A 26,288-nucleotide genomic window follows, 5' to 3' on the forward strand; every position below is an offset into this window, starting at 1 on the left:
GTGTCTCCATTCACCCTTTTTAAAGGTCACCAGTTATATTGGATTAGGGGTCCACCTCACTCTAGTGTGACCTCATCTTGACTAATGACATCTGCAATGACCCCTCTTCCAAAGAATGTCCCATTCTGAGGTACTGTACTGAGAGTTAGGACTTCAACATATGAATTGTTGGGGGACATAATTCAGCCCACAACACTAGGGTAGATAGAAATAGCCTCAGCACGAATGTAACCACTCTATTGGTTACTGCTGCAACCAGCTCTATTTTGTGGGAAATGATCAGGTCAGAAAGAGTCCCGTGGTTAAGGGAGAGGTACCCCAATCCTGCTCTAACAAGTTAAAGGTATAGCCCACTAGGCATGGGTTAGTTTGTCTTGAGCTGCGAATGTGACTTCTCCTCAGGGGCTGCTAGCTTGGTCACACATGGCAGCCTGCTGGTCAGGGCACAGCGTGGACTGTAGTTCTGGGAAGCTCCTTCTAATCTGTTTATCCCACTTTCCAAGAGTCCGTCTTCTAAGCTCACGCCCTTGTTCTATCCTAGAACCAACCGCCTTCACTCTTTGCTGAGATGAAAGCAAAAGCCTGTACCTAGTCTGCCATTTGGATCTTCTTCCAGCCATTCTCTATACTATGCGGAGGAATTGTTTTAAAACACAAATGTGATACGGTCAGCTCCTTGATTAAAAGGACCTCAATGGCTGCTTACTGCTCTTTCGAAAAAGTTAGAAATACTGTATCCTACAGGGCCCTGAGGTCTCAGGACACTTAACATCTCCATCTAGTTCTCAGTTGCATTTGCTTAAAAACAATTGAATTGGGCTTCCCTGGTGGCGCAGTGGTTGAGAATCTGCCTGCCAATGCAGGGCACACGGGTTCGAGTCCTGGTCCGGGAAGATCCCACATGCCACGGAGCAACTGGGCCCGTGAGCCACAGTTACTGAGCCTGCACGTCTGGAGCCTGTGCTCCGCAACAAGAGAGGCCGCGATAGTGAGAGGCCTGCGCACCGCGATGAAGAGTGGCCCCCACTTGCCACAACTAGAGAAAGCCCTCGCACAGAAACGAAGACCCAACACAGCCATAAATAAAATAAATAAATAAAAATTAAAAAAAAAAAAAAAAAACAATTGAATTGGCCATACTCTGTTTCTTGATAGGGGTGCTGAACACTGACGTTCACGCCGTGGATATTCATCAAGCTCTACTCTTTGATTTGTGGACTGGTCTGTACATATAGTATATTCTGATGAAAAAACAAAACTTCAAAACAATTGAGTAAGTTGCCCAAAGTTCTGGGAGCTCCTTAGTCATATTCTTCTTTATGACCTTTTAGATCACTTGACAATTACTGTGCAACTACGAATTTCTTTCCTCTCTCTTGGGAGAGGAAGATGGAATGAACAAAGAGGGGTTGGATTCAGCAAGTTACATCATGATCACAAGACAGATTATGCAAATTGCAACAAGAACACAATATGGTCCTGCAATATTTTTGTGCGCTTTTTGTCCAGAAATTATGCTGGCTTGCTGTTTCCTGTTGCTAACTAAGGATAAAGAGTTATCATACGTCGCACTTGCCTGCCATTCTGCTTAAAACTGTAGCACCCATGACATCCTGCTGCATACCCCACACTTTCTATTTCCCATACTGGGCTTTGCTTCGTTTTCCACAGCCCTTGGCACCTTCTACCTGGCCATATAGTTAGTTATTCTGTTTATTTGTCTGTCTCCTTCCACTAGAATGTAAGTTGCATGACGGCAGGGATCTTCGTTTTGCTCAGTGATTCATCCCCCACCCAGGATACTGCAACCTAACATTAAATAGTTGAATGGATGAATGAACGAGCCTGAGGTCTACATTCCCAAATGGTAACTCTCCCATTACCTGCTTGGGCCCCTGAAGGCATGTGCATTTGTACACCTGCCCTACACATCCGTCCCTACTGACCTGTACACCAGCCTCTCCCTCCCCTCGCCCTAACTCTTGCCATGCTCGCTGGCCTTCCTGAGCCCACCTCTGGGCCTTGGCATATACAGTTTCCTCAGCTGGAACACTCTTCCTGCATCTCTCTGCCTGGTTAACTCCTGCTCATCCTGCCCCCTCAGCTCACGCTGTCCTTGATCCCTCTGCCTAGGTCCGTTCCCCAGAGCATGGAGCATGGAGGACGACTGCCTTTAGTTTAAAAAAAAAAACAAACAAACAAAAAACTGGGGAAAATTTCTTTAATTTTGTAAGACATAAAATCTTTTCCATCTGCTTGCAGAGATGGACGCCCTCTCCTTCTACCCCGACCCTGAGCTCCGGATATAGCTGCTGCCCGCCCAGCTGTCCAAAGCCCAGCTCCTCTGAGCGAGTCAGTCCTGGAAACCGGTTCTGCAGGGCCAGGCGAGGAGTAACCATGGGTCAAGGTTACTAATTGGCCCCCTGGTCCTCTGTTTACACAGGACTTATATTACTCTTCATTGCATGCCATCTGTGTCAACACTGAAGGGGAGGGAGAGGGAGAAGGCGCTGGCCTCCCAGGGCATTCTGGCCCCACCATGCATCCTCAGCGCAGGACCAGGGCAGACACCCTCTCCAACCAAATAACTCTGTGATCAAGGGCCCCTCCTGGGACCCTGAGCACAGAGAGGTCGAGTTTCTAAACAGAGGCTTCTGGGAAGTGTAACCCAAGTAGGGCATAGAGAATTCTAGTCTGACAGAGTTGGAGAGCAGCTTCCCCTCTCTATCCAATTTTGAGCTCAGGACATTGAGACCCAGAGAGGGTAAAGGGTGAATCCAAAGCCACACAGCATGTGAGTCTCAAAGCCAGCACGAGAACCTATAAGTTTCATCATGTTTTATGGGCCTGGGCTTCTAGAGCAGGAATTCTAGGTTCGGTTTCCACTAGCTGTGGGACCAAGGCATAGAAATTGATGAGAATGGATAGGATTTAGCAGCTTTTATCTGGGGATGTTCAAAATACAGATGTTTGGGCCCCACCCCTCATTCACCAGGGAATGTAGGAAAACCCTGACATGGGGATTTGGAAAAGCTCCTTGGAGGTTCTGATGTGCCATGCCGGATGATGCTTGAGTCCCTCCTAACTTGACAGACATTCAGCTGTAGATATTAACATGAGGCTTGTGTTAGCGTGCATTCCTGTTATCAGTCCTCAGTGGGACAGTTTGGCTCCCTAGGGGGAATCCCAAAATTTTTTAAAGTTTTGGTTGTCACAATGATGGGGGTAGTTCTGCTGGCATTTGGTAATGGTGATGGATGCTAGATGTCTTATAATGCAGACATTGCAAAGGCAGTCCCTCACAATGAAGAACTGGCCTGAGTCCTACACATTTTTTTTTTTTTTTTTTTTTTAACATCCTGCCAGAACAATCATGTAGGAGAAAAACCAGTTCATAGTCACATGGGCCAAGAACTCAATTTCACTTTCATACAAGAAAAAGTGGATTTCTTTAAAAACATGGTTTTATCACACACTCTTCCTGGAGCACATCTACCATGTTGAAAGTTGCAGGTAGGTTATCCTTCATTTCGTTTGGAACTTTATCAACTCTTAATCCATCATTTTGGAAAATCACATCACCCGTGGTAATGCTGCTCACATAGTACTAGAGTCAACAAGACAACACCTCTATACTGGACTGCATTTGTAGCTTTCCCGTTCGGAACAATTGTATGTAGTTGTATAAAAATACTAATTTAGCCTTATTTCAAAATGGCAAATATAAAGGAAAAAATGACAATATTAAATATTACCTTCAGTGCATACTTATCCATCGTAAGTTCATGCATCTGCTAACTTCACGTAGCATTTTTTTCTGACGGCTTTCAGTTTTAAAGTTAGGACACTGTATTGCTATGTAGGTAGGTACTCACCCCTGTTTACGACATATATTTTGTAACTCCCATAAACAAGGGGCGTTGGGTTTAGTTGGTTTGGGTCTTACTGATCTACAAACACCAAAAGTCTGCAGGAATACGATAGATCTGTAGCTCTTGGGTAAGCCTTGCAAAGGCCTAGGGTGCACTCAGTGGGGCAAGGGGCACGTTGGAAAGACTCATCAACTGTCAGGATCAGGTCCTGATGGGGACTGAGCCAGACCTAGAGCAATGAGATGAGAGAGAGCTAGGCTTGCTTTAGCTGGTCACAGAGCCTAGATTGGCATCTTATCTGAACTCCATCATGCACATGGTGGAGGAGGTTAGACTAATAGTTCCTGAGTGCCTACTGTGGATCGGCCCTGTGCTGGGTACACATACCCAGCCGCCCTCACAGTCCCAGGGTAGATGCTATTAACCTTTGTTTTTCAACCAAGGAAGCCCAGGCTCAGTTAAACCCACTCACCTGAGGCCACACAGTGATCTCTGGGTAGAGGCTCGTCTGCCTTCAAAGCTGTTCTGTCATCGCAGGCCCAGCTGGTTTCCTTCTGCCCAAGGAAGTTTGTATTTATTTGGTTTTTGATAAGCAGTCACTCTCTGGTTTTGATGCTTTGCTAGGAGTGATTGTGTAGCCTGGATAGCAACAGGGGGCTTCCTCAGGAAAGGTGGGCTTCCTTGGGAAATAACTTGTTTCTCAGGATCTGGCCTGGCCACTCTGACTTTTGGCTGAATTGGCACCTGGGACATGTAGCTCAGTGATCCACTGCACCTTGCTCTTTATCCCAGTGTGGCAACCTCTGGGCACATGCTCCCTGCCCTGGCCGGCTCTTAGCACCCTTTTCCCCAGTGGCCGGTTCTGTCATGATCATCCCAGCCTGCTGCTGTTGGGTGGTTTCCTGCCCCTCCTTGGGCAGGGCGTTTTAGGCTCCATGACCAGATGTCCTGCAGGGGGCTTTCCTGTGGGCCATTCCTTCCCAGGCGTGGTTTAGAAGCTGCAGCTGCCCTGAGATCTGCCCGCAGCCCTGTCCTAAGCTGAACTTCCATAGAAAGTCCCCAGTTGGGTGGGTTGGGGGTGGCGGTGTCAGGGTCAGGAGTGGAGGCATGATAGCCTGTTCCTGCTTTTAGAGTGGGGACTGTGTGCTTGTGTCTAGAGGGACGGGTGTCACTAACTTGGCCATGGCTAGCTGCCATTTTAAGCAGAACCAGATTTGCCAGCATGGATTATTTTAAAAGAAGCCACATGGGGAAAAAAGTCCAGACTATCTTCCTCCACATTCTGCCCCCTGCCATCCCCAGCCCTCTGTCATCAGCAGGTATTTCAGTTCTCCCTGGTCCCCCAGAGGCCTTTCTAATCCCTCCCAATCTTTTTTTTTTTTTTTATCCTGGAAGGCACTATGATGGCACCAAAGGCCAACTTGGGGGGCATTAGTTCTCCTCTTCACCCTCATACATTTTCTTCATCAACCTCCTTAAACCATCCCAAACAAATGCACAATCTTAAAAAAAACACTGTGCTTTCTCTGCAAGCAGGGTGTTGAGAGAATTGCTTCTCACGTTTTATTGCGCATATATCTCACCTGCGGATCTTGTTAAAATGTAGATTGAGATTTGGTAGGTCTGGAGTGGGGCTCCAGGAAACTGCATTTCTAATCATCTCCCAGGGGATGCCAGGGCCGCTCACTGGGAGACCACGCCACGAGTATGGGAGCCCCAGCACCCCACCTCTGCCTCCCACCAGCCACCGGAGCCCCTCCTTTGTAGAACTTCCGAAGCCCCTACTGTGCGAGCATCTGGGGGGAGAGGGGAAAGAGGTGGACGTTTGTCCCCTCCTTAGCCATCACTCCTGCTTTGGCACATCCCTCTTCTCTCTGAACCGTAATTCTCTCTCATTTATGTCCCCTTTGCTCTCTGCTCTCTTGCTTTCTCCCAAGGGCTCACCAATATAGCTAGGACGTGTGAGTCCGATAGTCAGTGGGGACTTTGCTCCATTTGGTGATTCCCCCTGTGAAGGCTGAAGTTTTCTTTCTTAATCCTCATGCGTCTTTTATCTCTGGTCATTTTCTACTTGATGCTTCTCTTGTAATCCCTGATGTTAAGCTGCAGTCAGAGGGAGTGTGGGGAACAGGAGCAGTGGGCCTGAAGTCTCAGCCCCTGCCCCCCTCCCCGCACACACCCTCACACAGGGCCCTTGGGCTCTGCCAGGAACTGCCAGGAGTCATGCTCCTTTCCCGGCCTCGGTTTCTTCATGCATGTATTATGGGGTTGAACTGCAAATAGTTGAAGGCCCCTCTAGCTCTAACATTCTTTGATTCCAATTCATTAACAAACATATTTTAGGTCCTTCCTACAAAATCTGAAGACTTCACTTCCCATCCAAACTCCACTCCCTTCTCCTGTGTGTCTTTGGGATGATCATTTACCTTCTCTGGGCCTCAACGTCTTTGTTTACAAGTTGAGAGATGATGGGAGTCACCTGATCTGGGCAAGTTAGGACATAAATACAGCCTTGGATGTAAAGTTGCCTTAGCATAGTTCTTGGCAAAGTAAGTATCTTAGCTTAGGCTGCTATAGCATAATACCACAGACTGAGTGGCCATAGACATTTATTTATCACAGTTCTGCAGGCTGGGAAGTCCAAGGTCAAGGTGCTGGCAAATTTGGTTTTCGGTAAGGTCCTCTTCCTGGCTTGCAAATGGCTGCTGTTTCACTGTGTGCCTGCATGACCTCTTCTTTGTGCATGGAGAGAGTGAGAGAGAGAGAGAGAGAGAGAGAGAGAGGGAGAGAGGGAGAGAGGGGGAGAGGGGGAGAGGGGGAGAGGGGGAGAGAGAGAGAGAGAGAGGGAGGGAGGGAGGGAGAGAGAGGGAGAGAGAGGGAGAGAGAGGGAGGGAGGGAGGGAGGGAGAGAGAGAGAGGGAGAGAGAGAGAGAGAGAGAGAGAGAGAGAGGGAGAGAGAGAGAGAGAGACAGAGAGAGAGAGAGAATGCTCTGCCTGCCTGGTCTTTCTTCTTCTAGGAAGGACATGAATCCTATTACAGGGCTCCACCCTCATTACCTCATTGAAACCTAACTGCCTTCCAAAACCCCTGCCATCACATTGCGGGTTAGGGCTTCAACATATGAATTTGGGGGGGAAACCTTCTGTCCATAACAATAAAGGTTAGACAATATGGTTGAATTTATTCATTCATCTGGGAAGAATGAACAGACCACCTACTGTGCAGTGTGAGGAGCAGTGAAGTTGTACCACAGAAGTTTAGGGAGCAATCAGACGTGGACCTTGCCCTGCAGTCAGCTGGCACAGAAATTCTAAATTAAAGGATGAGAGGTGGCAGTTAAGGAGGCTAGGGAGAGCAGATCCTAGGATCTGAAGAAGAAATAAAGCAGAGGGGTAGGGGATGAGGGCTGGGGAGGACATAACTGGAATCCCAAAGTTACTCTTGATGAGTAGGCATTGGCAGGAAGCCCAGGACATTTTCTGACCCTTCAACACTGAGAATGCATGTCTGCTGGGGAACAGCAAGAGGACTAAGGGTATGGGGGTGTTAGTGCCTGATTCAGGAGCTCTGGATAGTAGAGATGTCTGGGACTTCTGATGGGTAGGGGTGAGGGCAACGAAGCCCAGAGATAACCTGTTCCACTCTTTCATAGTCTTGACCCTTCTGGCTGGGAAACTGGCAAGTGCTAAAGGGGCCGTGCAGAAAAGGGCAGATGTGATAACAAGGACTTCCATCCTAAGAGCACTAGATGAGGGTAATGATGGTAGTGATGACACCCCAAATTAGTGTCATGACAACATTTTGCAAGGGGATGGAATTGAGTACATTCATAAGTGTCATTTTTATTAAGATTTCAAGATGCCATGTAGGTGTCATTTAAATAATTTGTTGAAAAAAAAATACTGTATGCAGATCACCTAGCAGTTACAAGTAACTACACTGTCTTCTGCTTCTGCTGAATTAGTGCCATGACAACATGGGCAAGTCATGAAACTGACTTAAGAGTTAGTTCTTCTGGAAATGAAGGGTGACCTCTGTGATCCTGGTGGGTGCTCTCACTTGAATATTAGATGACTCCCAACATTGCTCACGAAAATAAAGTAGTATTGGTAGCATTTTTGCCCAACACCTATAGTCACTGTTATCCATTTTTGTGGGGAGAGGGGATGATGGGGATAATATTTCCAATAAGGGCGTCTTCCTGTCGCTTTTCTTCAGGCATCGCTGACCTCGATGGAAATCTCCAGGAAGGAGACAAGGAGCAAATCTCTGAGTCACTCATTAAAATCCCAAAGGCCTCTCTAGAGACCCATCTCGAGTCATTGTTATGGATCAGTTTGAACAGTGCTCTGCAGGCTGACTCTCTCAGGGGCTCCAAGTGACCAAAAGTGACCAGCAAGTTGGTTTTTAAAAAGGGAGACCGAAGAAGCTGAGTACCGTCTGCGGCGGGCGCGTTCCATCTTCTCGGAAGGCCTGGCCGCCGCCCCCGCCAGGCCAGCAGGCGGCGCGCACGCGCCGTGGGGCCCGGAGTGGACAGCGGGCCTGGCGCCCAGGCCGGGGCGTGCGCGTGACCGGCGGCGGAGCCGCGCACGCCAGGGCTGGGGAACGGGGAGGGCACCGTGGGAGCCATTTCCGGACGGGGCGGGGAGGGGCGGGGCCGTCGGCGGCCGGATCTCTAATCTCGACGGCGGCGGCAGTGGTGGCAGCAGCGGCAGCAGTAGACGCCGCCTGGGGAGCTTGCGCCCAGCGCCCCGCGAGTCGGTCCCGCGGTGAAGAGGAGCAGGGCCGGCGAGACAGTGTCCGAGGGAAGGAGCGCAGAAGCTGGCTCCCGGCTGAGGAGGTGGACGGGGCCGCCGCGGACCCGGAGGAAGGAGGAGGGTCCGGGCTGGGGAGGAGGGCTTCGGCTTGGGATAGGGGAGAGTCAGGACTGAATGGGAGGCGGGTCCTGGTCGGGGAGAGGGAGGAGTGACGGGACTGCGGGGGGCCTGTTGCGGAGGGGTCCCGTTGCGGAGGGGTGAGGAGTGCTGGAAGGGCGAGGAGAGGAGGAAGGGCCAGGCCGGACCGAGGGGCTAGCGGCTCGGGTTCGGGCTGAGGGTAGGGGCGCCGACCACCCGAGGTCTGAGTGAGGGTTCGCGAGTGGGTGGGGGAGGGCGCCAGGGCCGAGAAGGAGCGGGGTCCGAAACTCCACTACGCCGGCGGGGTAGGAGTGGTCTTGGGGTGGGCAGGTTTGCTGGTCCTTCGCAGGCGAGGAGAGGGTTGTGGGGAGGGAGGGATGAAGTCGAGAACGAGGCCTATCTGTTTCTAAAGGGAGTCCACCGGAGGCTGGACCCTGGGAGTGGACTGCCTGTAGCGTCCGCGTCTCGGCCGGGTTAGTTTGAATGGGCGGGGCTCCTGGCCTTCAGGCCCTGGTCCGCTGCAGGTTGGGCGTTTCCCCCGGTAGCTACCTGGGGGGATTGCTTTGTGGGAGGCTGGCTCTGGAAGCGTTTGGGCAGCTGTGGGAGGGAAGCAGAGTGCCAGCAGGATTCTGATTCGCTGGTTTGGGGTGCTGGGGTGGAGTGTGAAAGCTAGGAGTGAAATCTGAGCTCTTAAAGGAGTGAGAGAACCGTTTCTCTGCAGCTCTCGCGAATCTCGGCGGGCCGACTGGACCGTTTAAAGCGTTAGAAGTAAACAAACGTGGTTCCCTTTTGCAGAGGGGAGGCACTGAAAGGACGCTTGGAAGAGGAAGATGCCGAGTACGGACCTTCTGATGTTGGTGAGTCCTTTTTGCATCTATTCTCCTTGTTGTAAGTCACTTGTCGTTTACGTTTTATTTTTAGTCCGAAGGATGAGTGTGTAGATTTCACCTCTATGCTTGCTTTTGGTAGCTGAGAGTTTCTGCCACCTTTTATTTTGGGTTTAATGATTAAGGTGGATAAGTGACTGATTTAAGTGTGTGTGTGTGTGTGTGTGTATATATAATGAATATGAAGAATCATTTTCAAAATTCTTGCAGTTGATTTTAATCTCTCCTTTCTTATACTACCAGAACAGTTTTAAAACTTCTATTAAATTTTGTCTGGATCTGCCGTATATTAGTTTATAAGGGTTTGTTTCCCAGACTAGAGTTATGATTCCCTGGAAGGCAGATATCTTGTCTTATTTGTTTAGAGATGATAAACACCTGTCATGGTGCTTCGTATATGGTGAGTTGCTTAATTGCTGAATTGAACTGGTTTGAATTTACTTGCTTCTGCTGTGCTGAGGGGTATGCCTGTTTTCGTAGAGGCTGTTTTTTTCCCCTCTCCTCTTGAGATCTTTCTGTGCTGTTTTTTCACGGAGCAGGGAAAATACAATTGCCAAATGAGTGTTTACCAAAATGACGTTTTATTCTTGGCACATTCATGATTCCATAGAGGCTCTTTATTGATTTTTATTTTTTTCATAGAGGCCTGTTAGTGTGAGGATTGTGAGGAGCCCGTGATTTTCAAATAGCGATGTAGAAGTGTCTGCGTTTAGTTTTGAATAAGTCACTTCTTTGAATCTGATGTCGCTTTGTGCAAAAAAACATTGATTTAAAACATTTCCTTTCCTTCTCTTTATCTCACTGTCCCAGAGAGTTGGTAGCTGTCACTGGGAAATTGGCGAAAACTAATAATGATGTCCTGTAGTGTCAAAACCTGTAATGTCTGCAGGAGAGATTAAGAGGGCAACAAAGTTGTGATTAGTTCCGGTTTGAGGTGGGGAGCAAGGATGATTTTTAGAGACAACCTGTGGTTTATCCACAGGTTCAGATGAAGAGTTCACCTAAAATAGTTTTTTTTGCCTCAGATTTCATGGATTGTCAGTAGATAATGAATTGTGTTGTGTAATTTTGAATTCTCATTACAAGAGCAATATGTTAGAAGAATTGGAAACTATTAATAAGCAAAAGGAAGCAACCCCCAATAATTCCACTACCCAGAAATAACCACTGTTAGCACCTTGCAGAATGATTTGCAATAATTGGCAATTTCTGTTTTCTGTTTCATAAAGCAGTATGTATATGTAAATTAAGATTCCTGTATGTCAGTAGGATATAACTCCATGCCCAGCCATGTGCTTATTACTTCTTGGGCCTGTGGGCTCCCTTTAACAGTCTGAGCAGTGAGTGCTTTTTTTCAGAATATTAACTTTGAATCAGTTTGAAGTATTTCTCTAGCTGTCACCACTAGTTTCCACTTCCTCTTTTGCAAATCTAGATGTTTAGGGGTGTTGCTTTGCTCCTTGGTGTAAGGAATTAATTCATATAGATAGCAGCTGGCCCTTGAATCATCACTCTCTGAAGACACTGTACATGTTGCTTGAGGTGCTTTCTTTGGAAAAGTTGTCCTTCTTTCTTTGACTGTCCTGTGCTAAATGGTAAAGAATCAGTGACCAGGGCTGGGCTTTCAAGGGGGACACTAAACTGTCATGATCTGAGTTCAAGGTGTTTCTCTATAGTTGCTTTGTACAGTATGATGCATTAGACATATTCTTGGTCCTCTAACTGGGAAAAAAGGACCCCAGTTAATAGAAGATAACCTCAGTGTAGGGCAGCATATGGTAGAATCTCAGAATTAGAAACAACCTTACAAGTCATATGATGCAACTTCTTTCTTATATTGTACGTGAGTCCTTTTTAGACTATCTCTGCTAAATGACTATCCAGTCATCCATCCTTTCTCCTGGGAGAGTAAGACGGGCATAAGCTAAGACATAATACGAGGTGGATTCAGGAATAATAATTTAAGTCTGATAGCTAACATTTATTGAGCACATATTATGTGTTAGGTGCAGAAATAGATATTCTACATACTCATTTAATTTTCCCAAAAACTCTGAAAAATATGCTGGCATTCTCCTTTTATAGGTGAGAAACTAGACTTAGAGAGGGTACCATAGCAGTGAAGTGGCGGAGCTGTGTTTTAGCCACAGCTGGTTTGACTTCAAAGCCCTCTTTTTTTTTTTTTTTGGCTACATTGGGTCTTCGTTGCTGCGCGTGGGCTTTCTCTAGTTGCGGCGAGCGGGGGCTACTCTTCGTTGCAGTGTGCGGGCGTCTCATTGCGGTGGCTTCTCTTGTGGCGGAGCACGGGCTCTAGACGCGCGGGCTTCAGTAGTTGTGGCACACGGGCTGAGTAGTTATGGCTCATGGGCTCAGTAGTTGTGGCTCGTGGGCTCTAGAGCACAGGCTCAGTAGTTGTGGTGCACGGGCCTAGTTGCTCCGCGGCATGTGGGATCTTCCCGGACCAGGGCTCGAACCCGTGTCCCCCGCATTGGCAGGCGGATTCTTAACCACTGCGCCACCAGGGAAGCCCTAAAGCCCTCTTTCTTACCTATTTTGTGATGCTGCCTCTGTGTCATATTCATCGAAAGGGATGGAGGTTGCTGAACTGTGTGACTGTTGAGAGCAGGTTTGTGTGGAGCAGGAGTGGGATAGCTCTGCCCTCTAGGGGACACTTTGGAAGAGTGGTGGGGATGCTTTTGTCTTCCAGTCTCGTCTTGTCTGAACATACGTTTTATTATACAAATCTTCTTGTTTCTCTTCCCTTACATTGCAGTTGGGGCACTATATTGAAATTTTAAAAGTTATGTCTGTGGGTATAATGGTATAATGTTAAAATCTTTGAATTTCATTTCAGAATAAAGAGCATTACAAAATATTTGTTACAGAAGGGGGCATTGGGTCTGAGAGGGTAGAAAGCCACTCTTGTGGACAGTATGCTGTGGCAATAAAACTTGAAGATGGACTGGAGTCCATATATGACAAACTTTGGATTCCAGACGAAGGCTCTTGGGCTGTCAGCCCTCAGTGCTTTCCTGCCTTTGATTTTGTCCTCATTCGATTAAGGGGTTTTGCCTGCCTTTTTCCATTTGTTCATTTATGCCATGGACTGTGATACTTTCCACTTATGTCTCAGAGAGAATAAAATGAGTGAGTGTATTCACTCATCTGAGAATTGTGATGCTTTCAGAGGGAATTCAAGTCTGGAAATCTTTTAGCAATCTTTCTCCACTTTAGCAATCATTCTTTTCATCCATCTTCTCCTCCTTCCTAGTGCTAGGGGTCTGTATCGCTTTGTGAGTTGCCAAATACTCCTAGCTTTAACAAAAAAAAAAAAGGTACCTTATAAAGCTAAGTCTGCTCCATAGACCCATCCAGATGGATGACTCAGAGTTACCGTATGCACCATGGTAGTGCTGGGTGGGGTGTGAGTGTTAAAAGTTGATCTAGGGTCAAGGTTCTCAGCCAGGGGCAATTTTTGCCCCCACCCCCATCCCCTGGACGTTTGACAGTGTGTAGAGACACTTTTGATTGTCATACTGGAGGAGTGCTAGAGGTCAGAGATGCACCTGATTGTCCTACTCTGCGGTATAGTCCCCCACAACCGAGAATTATCTGGCCCGAAATGTCAGAAGCGCCCAGGTTGAGAAACCCTGGTCTAGGTTCCTTAACGTAAGTAACAGTATCTGTGCAGCCCTGGCATTCATGTGGATGGGGCAGTAGGTCTTTTCTTAGAGTTTAATGGGTCTGTTACAGTGATACTTGGGTTATTTTGCCCATGGATCAAGCTCTGCTACTTCGGAATATATACTGGAGAGTGTACAGCATGATATTCTGAAGCACAGTAAAAGTCCTAAGAAATGCTGTCTTTTGCAACATTTCTACAGCACTCTTGATTTGGAAACAGTAAGCCTGTCTCAGTTTTGTTTTTCAGGTGCAAAAATCAAATCTTTCCAGATATTAGAGCTTTATCTTTGACCCTTGAATCTTTTTCAGGGATGCTTTCTTTATGACTCTCAAATGGGATTTAAGCAATAAACTGAAAGATTGACACTAAAAGCTCATTTCTATTATTTGAATCTGGTGTCTTATTTGTAGGCTTGTCTGGAAGAAAGGGAGGATTCATTGGAACTGGTAGGACATTTCAATTTTTGTTGACAATTTGAGTGGCCATTGTAGGATGAGCACTGTTTTTGGCCTTGTTCCATTCTTGTAAATAAAGCAAAATATAATAACAAGTATGATAATTTCTCCAGCTTTTGGTCTGAAGGAAAGGAAAGTTATAAATAGATAAACCCCAAATCTCAGTCTTTGGCTTGGCTTTGCAGTCTGTGTGTCAGGAATTTTTAGTAACATTTACCTCTTAATTAGGCATTGCCCGATCTAGTATTACATGTAGTTTGTACACACTGGTGGCAGAAATGGGAATCAGCCTGGGATTAAGACTTTTTCATAGGGAACTGATTTATAGTGAATCAGTCCATATGTGGAAGCATACAGAATGCAATTACTGAGAGAAAAACCATGCTATGGGGTAAGGGGAGATAGGAGCCATCGGGGACGACGGAACAGTGCAGGCTGAAAATAGTTTGTTGGGTCTATCAGTTATCTCCTGGTGCACTCCAACAGTGTGATTGCCCAGAGTTAAGGAACACCAACAGGGGTTGGTGAAACACTTCAGGGCTAAGAGCAATTAGCACCCTTAGGCCTGACGGAGCAAGAGAAGGAGTAATTTCTGGAACTTGAGAGAACTTAGCGGAAAGAGAAGATAACCTATGGGAATGCAGCCACTTCCAACCAGTGGCCTAGCAGGAAGGGAATCAAGGGGAATAAACACCTCACATGTTTTCTTTTCCCACCCTCTGGTCTGCTGGAGCTTTTCATTGGTCAAACCCAACTGGAAACCAGAGGATATAGGAACCTGGGTGATTTAATTTATAGGACAGCCCCATGAAGCACATAACAGAGTTGAGGAAGGTTCGGTAGAGGAGTATGCTGAAGTCAAGGTCAAGTTAGTTTTGAAAGGTACAAGTGAGAAGATATTGTTGGAGCTGTCTTGAAGAACGTAGGTCATGGAATGTTATAGAAAAGGAATGTTCTCGCTGATAACAGAAGGATAGATTCAGAGGCAGAGAGTTGCCACAGCTTCAGAGCTAGTTTGTTCCCGTAGTAGCCTTAGAATCTTAATTGCCAGAAGGGCCTTTAGAAATCCTGCAGTGCCACTTCCCTTGCCATGTGGGAATCCCTTCCACAATGCCTGGCCAGGAGTGGGTGCGGTAGAGTTTCTCAGGGAGTCCTTTCCATTGTTGGACAGCTTTAAATGTTAGAAAGTTTTTATTTGTCCAAATCACTGAATGTATCAGGATTAGGTTTGGCTGAATATAAGAGAAAAAATCTGCAGAAATAGAGATTTCTAAAAAGTAGAAATAAATTTTTCTAAAGTAAGAGAAATCCAGAGTCAACAGTTGGTGACTGATACCGCCATTCCTAGGTCTTTGAGGAGGTTCCACTGCTCAGCGCATCCTCTCCAGGTCAGGATAGCTGCTTTGAGCTTGAGCTGTCAGGTCCGCGTTTCATTTGGCAGGAAGAGGAAATGGGAAGGATAAGAGCTTGCCTGCATTCTTAATTTGTTATACAAACAGAAGAGTGTATAAAGCACGTATCCTCATTTTAAAGAATAATAATGAAGAAAACAGTCATATATCTACCACCTAGGTTAAGAAATAGAGCGTTCACCCCCAACCCCATGTGCCCCACCCTGGTTACATCTCCTTCCCTTTTCTCTACTGATATCACTCTACTATCCTGATTTTGGGGATAGTTATTCCCTTGCTGTTTAAGGAAAAAAATTGTGTTACCACCTATTTCTGCATCCTGAATTTTAATTTTGTTTGTTTTTCAACTTGATACAAATGGATTTATATGTATTTTTTTAACCTTTAAAAAAAATTGAAGTATAGTTAATTTACAATGTTGTGTTTGTTTCTGGTGTACAGCAAAGTGATTTGGTTATATATATAGATATATATGTGTCTATCTATCTATATTCTTTTTCAGATTCTTGTCCATTATAAGTTATTACAAGATATTGAATATAGTTCCCTGTGCTATATAGTAGGTCCTTGTTGTTTATTTTATATATAGTAGTGTGTATATGTTAATCCCAAACTCCAAATTTATCCCCCCTCCCGCCCCCCCACTATCCCCTTTGGTAACTGTTAGTTTGTTCTCTATGTCTGTGAGTCTATTTCTGTTTTGTAGATAAGTTCATTTGTATGATTTTTTAGATTCCACTTATAAGTGATCTCATATGATATTTGTCTTTGCCTTACTTCACTTAATATGATAATCTCTGGGTCCCTCCAAGTTGCTGCAAATGGCATTATTGCATTCTTTTTTATGGCTGAGTAGTATTCCATTGTGTATATGTACCACATCTTCTTTATCCATTCACCTGTTGCTGGACATTTAGGTTGCTTCCGTGTCTTGGCTGTTGTAAATAGTGCTGCTGTGAACATTGGGGTGCATGTATCTTTTTGAATTAGAATTTTCTAGGGATGTATGCCCAGGAGTGGGATGGCAGGATCATATGGTAACTCTGTTTTTAGTTTTTTAAGGAACCTCTATACTCTTCTCCATAGTGGCTGCACCAGTTTACATTCCCACCAATAGTGTAGGAGGGTTCCCTTTTCTCTACACTCTCTCCAGCATTTATTATTTGTAGACTTTTTAATGATGGCCATTCTGACTGGTGAGAGGTGATAAACTCATTGTAGTTTTGATTTTCATCTCTTTAATAATTAACGATATTGAGCATCTTTTCATGTGCCTGTTGGCCATCTGAGTGTCTTTTTTGGAGAAATGTCTGTTTAGGTCTTCTGCCATTTTTTGATTGGGTTGGTTCTTTTTCTGATATTAAGCTGCACGAGCTGTTTGTGTATTTTGGAAATTAATCCCTTGTCGGTAGCATTGTTTGCAGATATTTTCTCCCAGTCCATAGGTTGTCTTTTCATTTTGTTTATGGTTTCCTTTGCTGTGCAAAAGCTTTTAAGTTTAATTAGGTCCCATTTGTTTATTTTTGTTTTTATTTTCATTTCTCTAGGAGAGAGGTCCAAAAAAAATAATGCTGTGATTTATGTCAGAAAGTGTTCTGCCTATGTTTTCCTCTAGGAGTTTTATAGTATCCGGTCTTACATTTAGGTCTTTAATCCTCTTAGAGTTTGTTTTTATATATGGTGTTAAAGAATGTGCTAATCTCAGTTTTTTACATGTGGCTGTCCAGTTTTCCCAGCATCAGGTGTTGAAGAGACTGTCTTTTCTCCATTGTATATTCTTCCCTCCTTTGTCGTAGATTGACCATAAGTGTGTGGGTTTATTTCTGGGCTTTCTATCTTGCTCCATTGATCTATATGTATGTTTTTGTGCCAGCACCATACTGTTTTGATTACTGTAGCTTTGTAGTATAGTCTGAAGCAAGGGAGTATGATTCCTCCAGCTCCATTCTTCTTTCTCAAGATTGTTTTGGATATTTGGGGTCTTTTATGTTTCCATACAAATTTAAAATTTTTTGTCCTAGTTCTGTGAAAAATATACCATTGGTAATTTGATAGGGATTGCAGTGAACGATTTATATGTGTTTTTGGTGATTTTCCTATAGTGCCCAGTATTTGTGAGATTCATCCATGTTGTTGCATGTAGTTTATAGTTTAGTTCATTCATTTTCATTGTCATGTAGCATTTCATTATATGATTACTACAATTTATTTAGCCATTCCACTGATGATGGATATTTGGACTGTTTCCAGTTTGGGGCTTTTTTGAAGTTACTGGTATGATCTTTCTTGTACATGACAAATGATCACAAGTGTAAGAGTTTTTCTGGGATTTATTCCTAGTAGTGGAATTGGTGGATTCTAAAGGGTATATAGCCTTAACTTCACTAGAAAATGCCAAACTTTTCTAAAGAGGTTGATAGAGTTTATACTCCTAGCAACAGTAGGATGAGAGTTCTTGTTCCTATACAGCTTGACAAACTTGATATTTAACAGGCTTTTAATTTTTTTGCCAGTTCAGTAGGGTTGAAATCTAATTGCTTTCCCTGTGCATTTCCCTGATTACTAATGAGGTGTGTTCTTTTAAATGTTCATTGACTATTTGGATTTTCTGTTTTGTGGATGCCTCTTTAAGCATCCTTATGCCTTATTAATTATTTCTTCTTGTAGTTCTCTTAGATTTTGTTGTACATAACTTGATATTTTATTACTAGATGCATCCAGATCTAAAATTGTTACATCTTATCTAGTAAGTTGTGATTTTTATCTAATAATGCTTTTTGACTTAATATAACATAGCTATATGAGCTTTTTGTCATGAAATAGGCAAACTGTAAGTGTTTGATGAATGAATGACTTGCCTGTTGTATAGGCAGAAACCACAGAGCACTCGTCCTCACCTGTTCTCCTGGCACACTGTTATTTATGTGTCCTGTTATCCTACAAAGTGAACAAAGCACTTTTAAATTAAAAAAGTGTGGAGTTTTCTTTTTGGAGGGATAACTTGTGTATAGTAAAGGGCACAAATCTTATTTGTACAGGCCAATGAATATTTGTATATGGATACACGTACTCACTGCCCAGATCAAGATGTGAAAAATGTCCAGCATCCCAGCAAGCTCCTCATATCCCTCCCAGTTGATAACCACCAAAGGTTGTCATTCTTCTCACTATAGATAGTTTTGCTTATTTTTCAGTTTTATATAAATGGAAACGTACAATATATTTTCTTTTGTGAATGTCTTTTGTTCTGAATGTTGATTGTATCTGTGAGTTTCAGCCATGGTCTGATGTAGCAGTATTTTTAAGAATTATTGCTGTGTAGTTTTATGGTGTATAAAATATCAAAATTTATTCATTCTGTAGTTGATGAACATTTATGTTTCTAGTTTTTGGCTGTTATGAATGACATTGCTACATTCTTGAACATGTCTTTTAGTAAACGTAAATACAATTGTTGGGTCGTGAGGTATACTGCCAAACAGGTTTCTAAAGTGGTTGTACCAGTTTATACTCCTATAGGGTTTTCTTAGTATATAACTTTTGGATTTAGCTTTGGGCAACAAGTCTTAACTTTTTGTTACCTGCACAGTGGAGAGAGCTTTAAGAACTCTTTCCTGAAGTAGTATAGGTACTTCTAAAATGTGAAATGCCCTTTTCTTTGCGTTCTCGTTTACCTAGTCTATAACTATTAATAAACATTTGATGGGAAAAAAAAAACCTTGGTTCTTTTTGAGTATTAAAAGGGCTCTGTTAAGAGCAGAGTTTAGATTTATAAAACACCATTTGTAGCAGTTAATTCCAGGGCTGGAATCATAATCCTTTGGAACTCTTTGGAACCTAAGTAGTTGTGGTATATTTATGCCTTGTACTCAGTAGTGGGAAGACCTTCTTTTTGGAGACTTTTCCTGAGAGGCATTTGAGTTCACTCCTTTGAACTGCATTTTGGTAGATGAGTCTAAAAAGGAATACATTAATCCTGCCTTGAGTTCCAGTCTTAATGGTGCTGAGTCTTTGAGACAGTTGAGGGAAATTGATAATTGTTTCAAACTCTAATGGGGAGGAATTGAGGACAAATATGAGAATGCCATGGTGGACCTGCTCCTTGTTGAGCTGTATTGCAGCCAGGGTGGAAGAAAGCCTAGGATTAGAATATTACCCAGCCCTTTTTGATAAGCTTAAGGTTTCAGATGCTTTCGCATGAGTCATGACTGCAGCAGTCAACAACAGTCTATCTGGATGACTGAAATCAGGTTTATGATCTGTAAACATAAGTAGGTAACTGGTTTAATCCTGTTTTGTTAGTAGGTAAGGGGACACTTGCAACCTTCTGATTGAATTAGATTGTTGAAGGCTGAGTTGATTTAACATCTGTCTTACAAAATTGAGGAGCAGCTCACGATTTACCTGCATTTATTACCATCATCTGTAGGAAAATACAGCATAGGCATGGAAATCAAACTACTTAAAGCCTCTCGCAGCTCTGCCTTTGTGGCTTTGCCTGGAACATTGCAAAGGTCACTTTTCCTTGCTGCTAATTGAAAAGGAAAGGAAAATGTTTATCAGAGAATTCAGATGCATCAAATAATTTGTGAAGTGTTTATTATCTGCAGTCATTTGCTCATTACCTTGCTGCATTTAATATTCACAACAACCCTGTGAATTGTTTTTTTCTTGTGAATTTTTTGTTGAATTATAACAATGGCATCTAGTTTTGTTTGCAGATGAGCAAAATCCAGTTGCATAGAGGTTCAATAAGTGCCAAAGGTCACACAGCTTCTAAGTGAGAGCTAAAATTAGAGTAGAAGCCTTTGAACACTATCCAGACTTTCCAGGACACCACAGTGGCCTGTAAAACACTATTAACACGACTCTCAGACTCTCAAAGAGTTCACAGGAGTCGTGATGAGGTGTCAGTTTAGGACACTACTCAGAGGTTTCTGTCCTTTTCAGATATCCTGGGTAGTGGCTGGAGTATGTGTTCATGAACAAACACAAAAAGTGTTTTAAAAAAGTTTTGTCATTTTAGCAGTTAGTGATTTTGTTTATAGACCCTTAAAAACTATACTTTTGGAAAATAATGACCCTTTTTGTCTAGTTTATCCATAATTACTCTATAAATTTCTACGTTATTTTTAAGATACTTAGGGTTGCTTTCATTTGGAGTCCAAAGCTTTAATCTCTGTTTCTGGAACTGCAAAGTTTCTGCTATCTTTGGCCATATGGAAACTTTTTTTCAGAAAGACTTTGTTTTTTAAAGAAAGTCTTTGAATCCAAACAATCTTAGGTGGTTGGTCTTAGCCAAGAGAACATTTGGTGAACATAAATGGAATTGCTGAGTCATAATGCTTTTTTTTCTTTAAAGTATACAATCCAGTGGTTTTTAGTGTATTCACAGAGTTGTACAGCTGTCACCACAATTTTAGAACATTTTCAGAAGAAACCCCTTACTCATTAGTAGTCACTTCCTTCCAGTCGCCTAGTCCTAGGCAACCACCAAACTACTTTTTGTCTATAGATTCCCTTATTCAGAACATTTCCTATAAATGAATCATGTAAATACTATGTGGTGTTTTATCATTGACTTTTTTCACTTAACGTGATGTTTTCAAGGTTCATCCATGTTGTAGCATGGATCAGAACTTCATTCCTTTTTACTATACTCATGAGGCTTTTCCTGAAGAATTGTAAGTAATGGATATATCCAGTGTTTCTATTTTGTTCTCAAAAATGTTGTTTGCTTTATATATAATAGGATAGTTTGTCATATTAAGGCTACTTCTATGATTCATTTTAGAGAAGGCATTATTAATCTGAGGAATATGGATTCCATATATGACTGGCCTTCAGGATGTCCTGAACCCTTTGTATTATTTGCAAGATTTTATATTCCCAAGTATTTTTTGGTGGGGGAGTTTAGGGGACTGAAAACATTTAGCTCTTGTTAAAAGATAATTTCCCAAAAAAGGTAAAATCATGACACTCATACATGATTAGGAAATGAATACACACTTTATTTTACTCACAGTGTTCAAAGGAGAAGTCCAAAGAACAGACACATTTATAGATCAAGAATATTAAAATGAGTATGCAAATGGAGGCAAAACTAGTTTCTTCCATAGTGGAGAGGGAGGTCATTTGAACCTTTACTGGACATGGCAGACTTTATGTTTATAGATTAAGATCAGTTTGCATTGCTATCAGTTATCTACAACTTCCAGACTTGTAAAATAACTGCCATATAATCAGAATCAGAGGGATGTCCTAGACAATGTATGATTTTCCGCTGGAAACACACATTTTCTCCTGCACTTTCAATAGATTATCCAAAAAGTCTGAAAGTCTTCCAAGTGTTAATTTTAAATTTAGAGTTTTACTTCAGATTTAAAAAGCATCTCCTTTGTGACTAGATTTTGAAAAATGTTTGTATCTGTTGAGTATCAGTCAGAGACCCAGGGATAGGTCTCTGGTTTATTCTTTTGAACAGGATTATTTGTTAGAAATCTCCAGAGAAGTAGGCTTTGCAACTTAACTTAGGTTACACTTTTAGGCATATATTCAGTATTTCTCATCTCTAATATCAGCATGACTATTGAAGGGAGGGGATTTCTATAACTAGTTTAGAAAAGTCTAGCTTTTCTAGGAAAAAAAAAAATCTCTAGCTATCTTAACTCTGACAAAGGTAGATAGATAATCCTATTAGTAAAAGAAGTACAGGAAGGGAGAAGCCTAGACAACTTCTTCCCCAGTTGTGGTATGCTCAGGGAAGTCAAGACTTCTCCTTTGTGTGTGAAGAACGTAGGATTAATTCCACTAGACCTTGCTTATTCTCCAAGGGTTTCTCATTTCCATTCTTCGGAGGATAATGAACTTCTTTTTTACTTTGAAAGGTAACTTCTGTGCACATGTACAGTAAGTCGTTTAGCTACTGACTTTAAGAGACGCTGGGAGTTCATAGCAAATTTGGCAACTTGACATGTTCAGGTTTGCAGAGTACTTTTCCCCCCGCATCTTCCCTACTTCCCTCAGGCTGAGAATGTATTTACCAAGAAAACCCATGATTGCCCTTATTACCTCTACATCCCTCAGCCTGTTCCTCTGCTTGTTCAACTTAGTTTTATGCATTTCAGTCTTCTCTGCTAGGTTAAGTTCCCCGTAGGGCCTTTCTTGATAGACTTCAGAAGAGAGGTGCTCAGAGTTGTTAGTTGACAGAATCAGCATCTGTCTTCACTTGATGCCTGGTCCTGAACACAAGTAAATGAATAAAAAGTTTTCAGCAACCATTTGGCAGTCTTCGGGGCTGCCCACTTTTATGAACCCAGGAGCTTGGATTTTCTGTGAGTGCACTCCTAGTGACTTGAGAACATTGCATGGCTGTCTCTCCTTTCTGAGGCCAAGATTGTGTCTCAGTGACGGGGTGCTTTGCCCAAATACTCCAGTGTTAAGTGTAGAGCTATTAGACTTTGTAAGTGCTTGTGAACTAGTACTGAGCATGTATATTTGGCTCGAGGCATGGCTGGAAGGGAAATGTGGACAGTTAAGGTTTTTGAGATGAACTTCTCAGATACTGGATCTTTAGACTTACATAGTGGAATTTGGGGGGAAGTATATGGTTTGCTCTTTACCTCCTAAGAAATGATGACTTGGTCCCTTTAAACATTTCTATATCACACAGTCACCGTTGGTTGGTTGGAATGGCTGTTTGGTTTATTGCTCAATTCTTACTTCTTTAATGACCCAAGGGAGTTTTCCCTTTGAGCTTGTGATCTGTTTTTGCTGATAAACTTTAATGCCTTTTGAGGCTCTAAAGACAATAGTGTTTTCTTACCTGTTTACTTTGCACTTTGAAGTTCTGCAGAATGTAATATGAAAGAGAATCAGATTCAGTTAATTTTTTTTTCCATTTTTAGAGCAGAAGTAGAGTAAGAATAAATACTTAACTTTTAGGCTTTCTTCTGTATTTTAACTTCACTCCCTTATCTGAGTCTCAGTCATTAGAGGACCATTTGATTTGAAGACATTCAGGCAGTGGATGAACTGGGTAAAACAGGTTTTTCTTTTCCTCAACAGCCCATTCCTGCTTTAAAGCTCAGATTTCTGTCTCTTCTGGAAAAACTATTGAGTGTTGAATTGTGCACTTGTATTAGAGGTGAAGAAAGTGGAAGGAAGAGGAAAACAAAATCCTTTTTTTCTCTGCAGCATTGCAGAGTGGAAGATTTTGATTTTCATTAGTATCTGGCCAGAGAATAAATATTAGCCATGAGTAATGCGTTGATCTGTGGATTGATGTGGCTTGGTCCCAACTTTAACACTTACAGTAAAACTTGGTGGATGTCTTTTTACCCCCGTCTAGTAATATGTTAACTCAATTATTGGGTAATTCTTTTATCAAAGAAGGGGATGGGGAGAGTAGGGCCCTGTTGTAGTGTAGAGAAAGGGTTCTTAACCAAGCAAGGATGTCTGTCACAATCATCTGGGGGAAGTTTTCCAAAATATATATTTCTGGGCTCCGCTCTGTACTTACTAAACCTCTGGGGTGGGGTGTTCTGAAAAAAGCTCCTTGGATGATTTTGATGCATTCTACTGGTTAGCCCCCATTAAATCATGGTGAAAGGATTGTTATTATTAAAGAAAGAAGCACCATCCAGTGTAGGTCTGGAAATGTCTTCTTTCAGTGATAGTCATTTTTAGAATGTTTCTTCTGGTATAAGTTGGTAATTAAGGACATTTAATGGGGGGAAAAATATTACTGCCTAATTGGCAGTTGGTTAAGTACAGTAATAGTTGTCAAAGAAGTTTTTTTGGGGGGAATGGGGGTGTGGATAGTGCCATTATGGGAAGTCTGCTTACAGAATATCTTGTTCTCTTGAAGTGATTTAAGGACTGAAAGAGTTTGGTATCATTGGGGAGAGCCGTGGGCTACTACTGATAGGAAAGTAATTTGTGATTGAAGAGTTCTGAGTTTCCTGGACTGAGTCACTCCATCACGTCATAATCCTGGCCTCACAAAAATGTTAAGAGAATAAATCCTAAGTATAAAAAGCACTGAGATTGTGTTGAGTGGAAAATAACCTTAGTGTTAACTCCCTTCACTGCATTACAGAGCCGCATTCTAAATTTAAGAGAGCCAGGAGTGAAACCACTCTAAGACACTAGTTGTTTTTTTTTTTTTTAAACATCTTTATTGAAGTATAATTGCTTTACAATGGTGTGTTAGTTTCTGCTTTATAACAAAATGAATCAGTTATACATATACATATGTTCCCATATCTCTTCCCTCTTGCGTCTCCCTCCTTCCCACCCTCCCCATCCCACCCCTCTAGGTGGTCACAAAGCACCGAGCTGATCTCCCTGTGCTATGCGGCTGCTTCCCACTAGCTATCTATTTTACATTTGGTAGTGTATATATGTCCATGACACTCTCTCACCCTGTCACATCTCACCCCTCCCCCTCCCCATATCCTCAAGTCCATTCTCTGGTAGGTCTGTGTCTTTATTCCCGTCTTGCCACAACGTTCTTCATGGCCTTTTTTTTTTTTTTTTCCCTTAGATTCCATATATATGTGTTAGCATACTGTATTTGTTTTTCTCTTTCTGACTTACTTCACTCTGTATGACAGACTCTAACTCCATCCACCTCATTACAAATACCTCCATTTCATTTCTTTTTATGGCTGAGTAATATTCCATTGTATATATGTGGCACATCTTCTTTATCCATTCATCTGTCGATGGACATTTAGGTTCCATGTCCTGGCTATTGTAAATAGAGCTGCAATGAACATTTTGGTACATGACTCTTTTTGAACTATGGTTTTCTCAGGGTATATGCCCAGTAGTGGGATTGCTGGGTCGTATGGTAGTTCTATTTGTAGTTTTTTAAGGAACCTCCATACTGTTCTCCATAGTGGCTGTATCAATTTACATTCCCACCAAGAGTGCAAGAGTGTTCCCTTTCCTCCACACCCTCTCCAGCATTTATTGTTTCTAGATTTTTTGATGATGGCCATTCTGACCGGTGTGAGATGATATCTCATTGTAGTTTTGATTTGCATTTCTCTAATGATTAAGGATGTTGAGCATTCTTTCATGTGTCGGCAATCTGTATGTCTTCTTTGGAGAAATGTCTATTTAGGTCTTCTGCCCATTTTTGGATTGGGTTGTTCGCTTTTTTGTTATTGAGCTGCATGAGCTGCTTGTAAATCTTGGAGATTAATCCTTTGTCAGTTGCTTCATTTGCAAATACTTTCTCCCATTCGGAGGGTTGTCTTTTGGTCTTGTTTATGGTTTCCTTTGCTGTGCAAAAGCTTTTAAGTTTCATTAGGTCCCATTTGTTTATTTGTGTTCTTATTTCCATTTCTCTAGGAGCTGGGTCAAAAAGAATCTTGCTGTGATGTATGTCATAGAGTGTTCTGCCTATGTTTTCCTCTAAGAGTTTGATAGTGTCTGGCCTTACACTTAGGTCTTTAATCCATTTTGAGTTTATTTTTGTGCATGGTGTCAGGGAGTGTTCTAATTTCATACTTTTACATGTCCAATTTTCCCAGCACCACTTATTGAAGAGGCTGTCTTTTCTCCACTGTATATGCTTGCCTCCTTTATCAAAGATAAGGTGACCATATGTGCGTGGGTTTATCTCTGGGCTTTCTATCCTGTTCCATTGATCTATATTTCTGTTTTTGTGCCAATACCAAACTGTCTTGATTACTGTAGCTTTGTAATATAGTCTGAAGTCAGGGAGCCTGATTCCCCCAGCTCCGTTTTTCGTTCTCAAGATTGCTTTGGCTATTCGGGGTCTTTTGTGTTTCCATACAAATTGTGAAATTTTTTGTTCTAGTTCTGTGAAAAATGCCAGTGGTAGTTTGATAGGGATTGCATTGAATCTGTAGATTGCTTTGGGTAGTAGAGTCATTTTCACAATGTTGATTCTTCCGATCCAAGAACATGGTATATCTCTCCATCTATTTGTATCATCTTTAATTTCTTTCATCAGTGTCTTATAATTTTCTGCATACAGGTCTTTTGTCTCCTTAGGTAGGTTTATTCCTAGATATTTTATTCTTTTTGTTGCAATGGTAAACGGGA

At 42.7% G+C, this 26,288-nt stretch overlaps 1 protein-coding gene across 3 annotated transcripts in view; it reads left to right on the forward strand.

The window, feature by feature from the left end:
- The first annotated feature begins 8,529 nt into the window (after positions 1-8,529).
- The window catches only part of SGPL1 (sphingosine-1-phosphate lyase 1), a 65,326-nt gene continuing 47,567 nt past the window's right edge, over positions 8,530-26,288 (forward strand). The window contains exons 1-3 of one of the 3 annotated variants that reach the window (XM_068547751.1): positions 8,530-8,712; positions 9,180-9,240; positions 9,563-9,624. In XM_068547751.1, the coding sequence (XP_068403852.1) occupies positions 9,598-9,624 (27 nt within the window). In that variant the 5' untranslated portion in view covers positions 8,530-8,712; positions 9,180-9,240; positions 9,563-9,597. Of the gene's footprint in view, positions 8,713-8,947; positions 8,967-9,179; positions 9,241-9,562; positions 9,625-26,288 lie in introns of those variants that run through there. The other 2 variants (XM_068547750.1, XM_068547752.1) reach the window with 2 other exon arrangements.

The sequence above is a fragment of the Eschrichtius robustus genome, chromosome 7 (assembly GCF_028021215.1).
Source record: "Eschrichtius robustus isolate mEscRob2 chromosome 7, mEscRob2.pri, whole genome shotgun sequence".
Classification (NCBI taxonomy): domain Eukaryota; kingdom Metazoa; phylum Chordata; class Mammalia; order Artiodactyla; family Eschrichtiidae; genus Eschrichtius; species Eschrichtius robustus.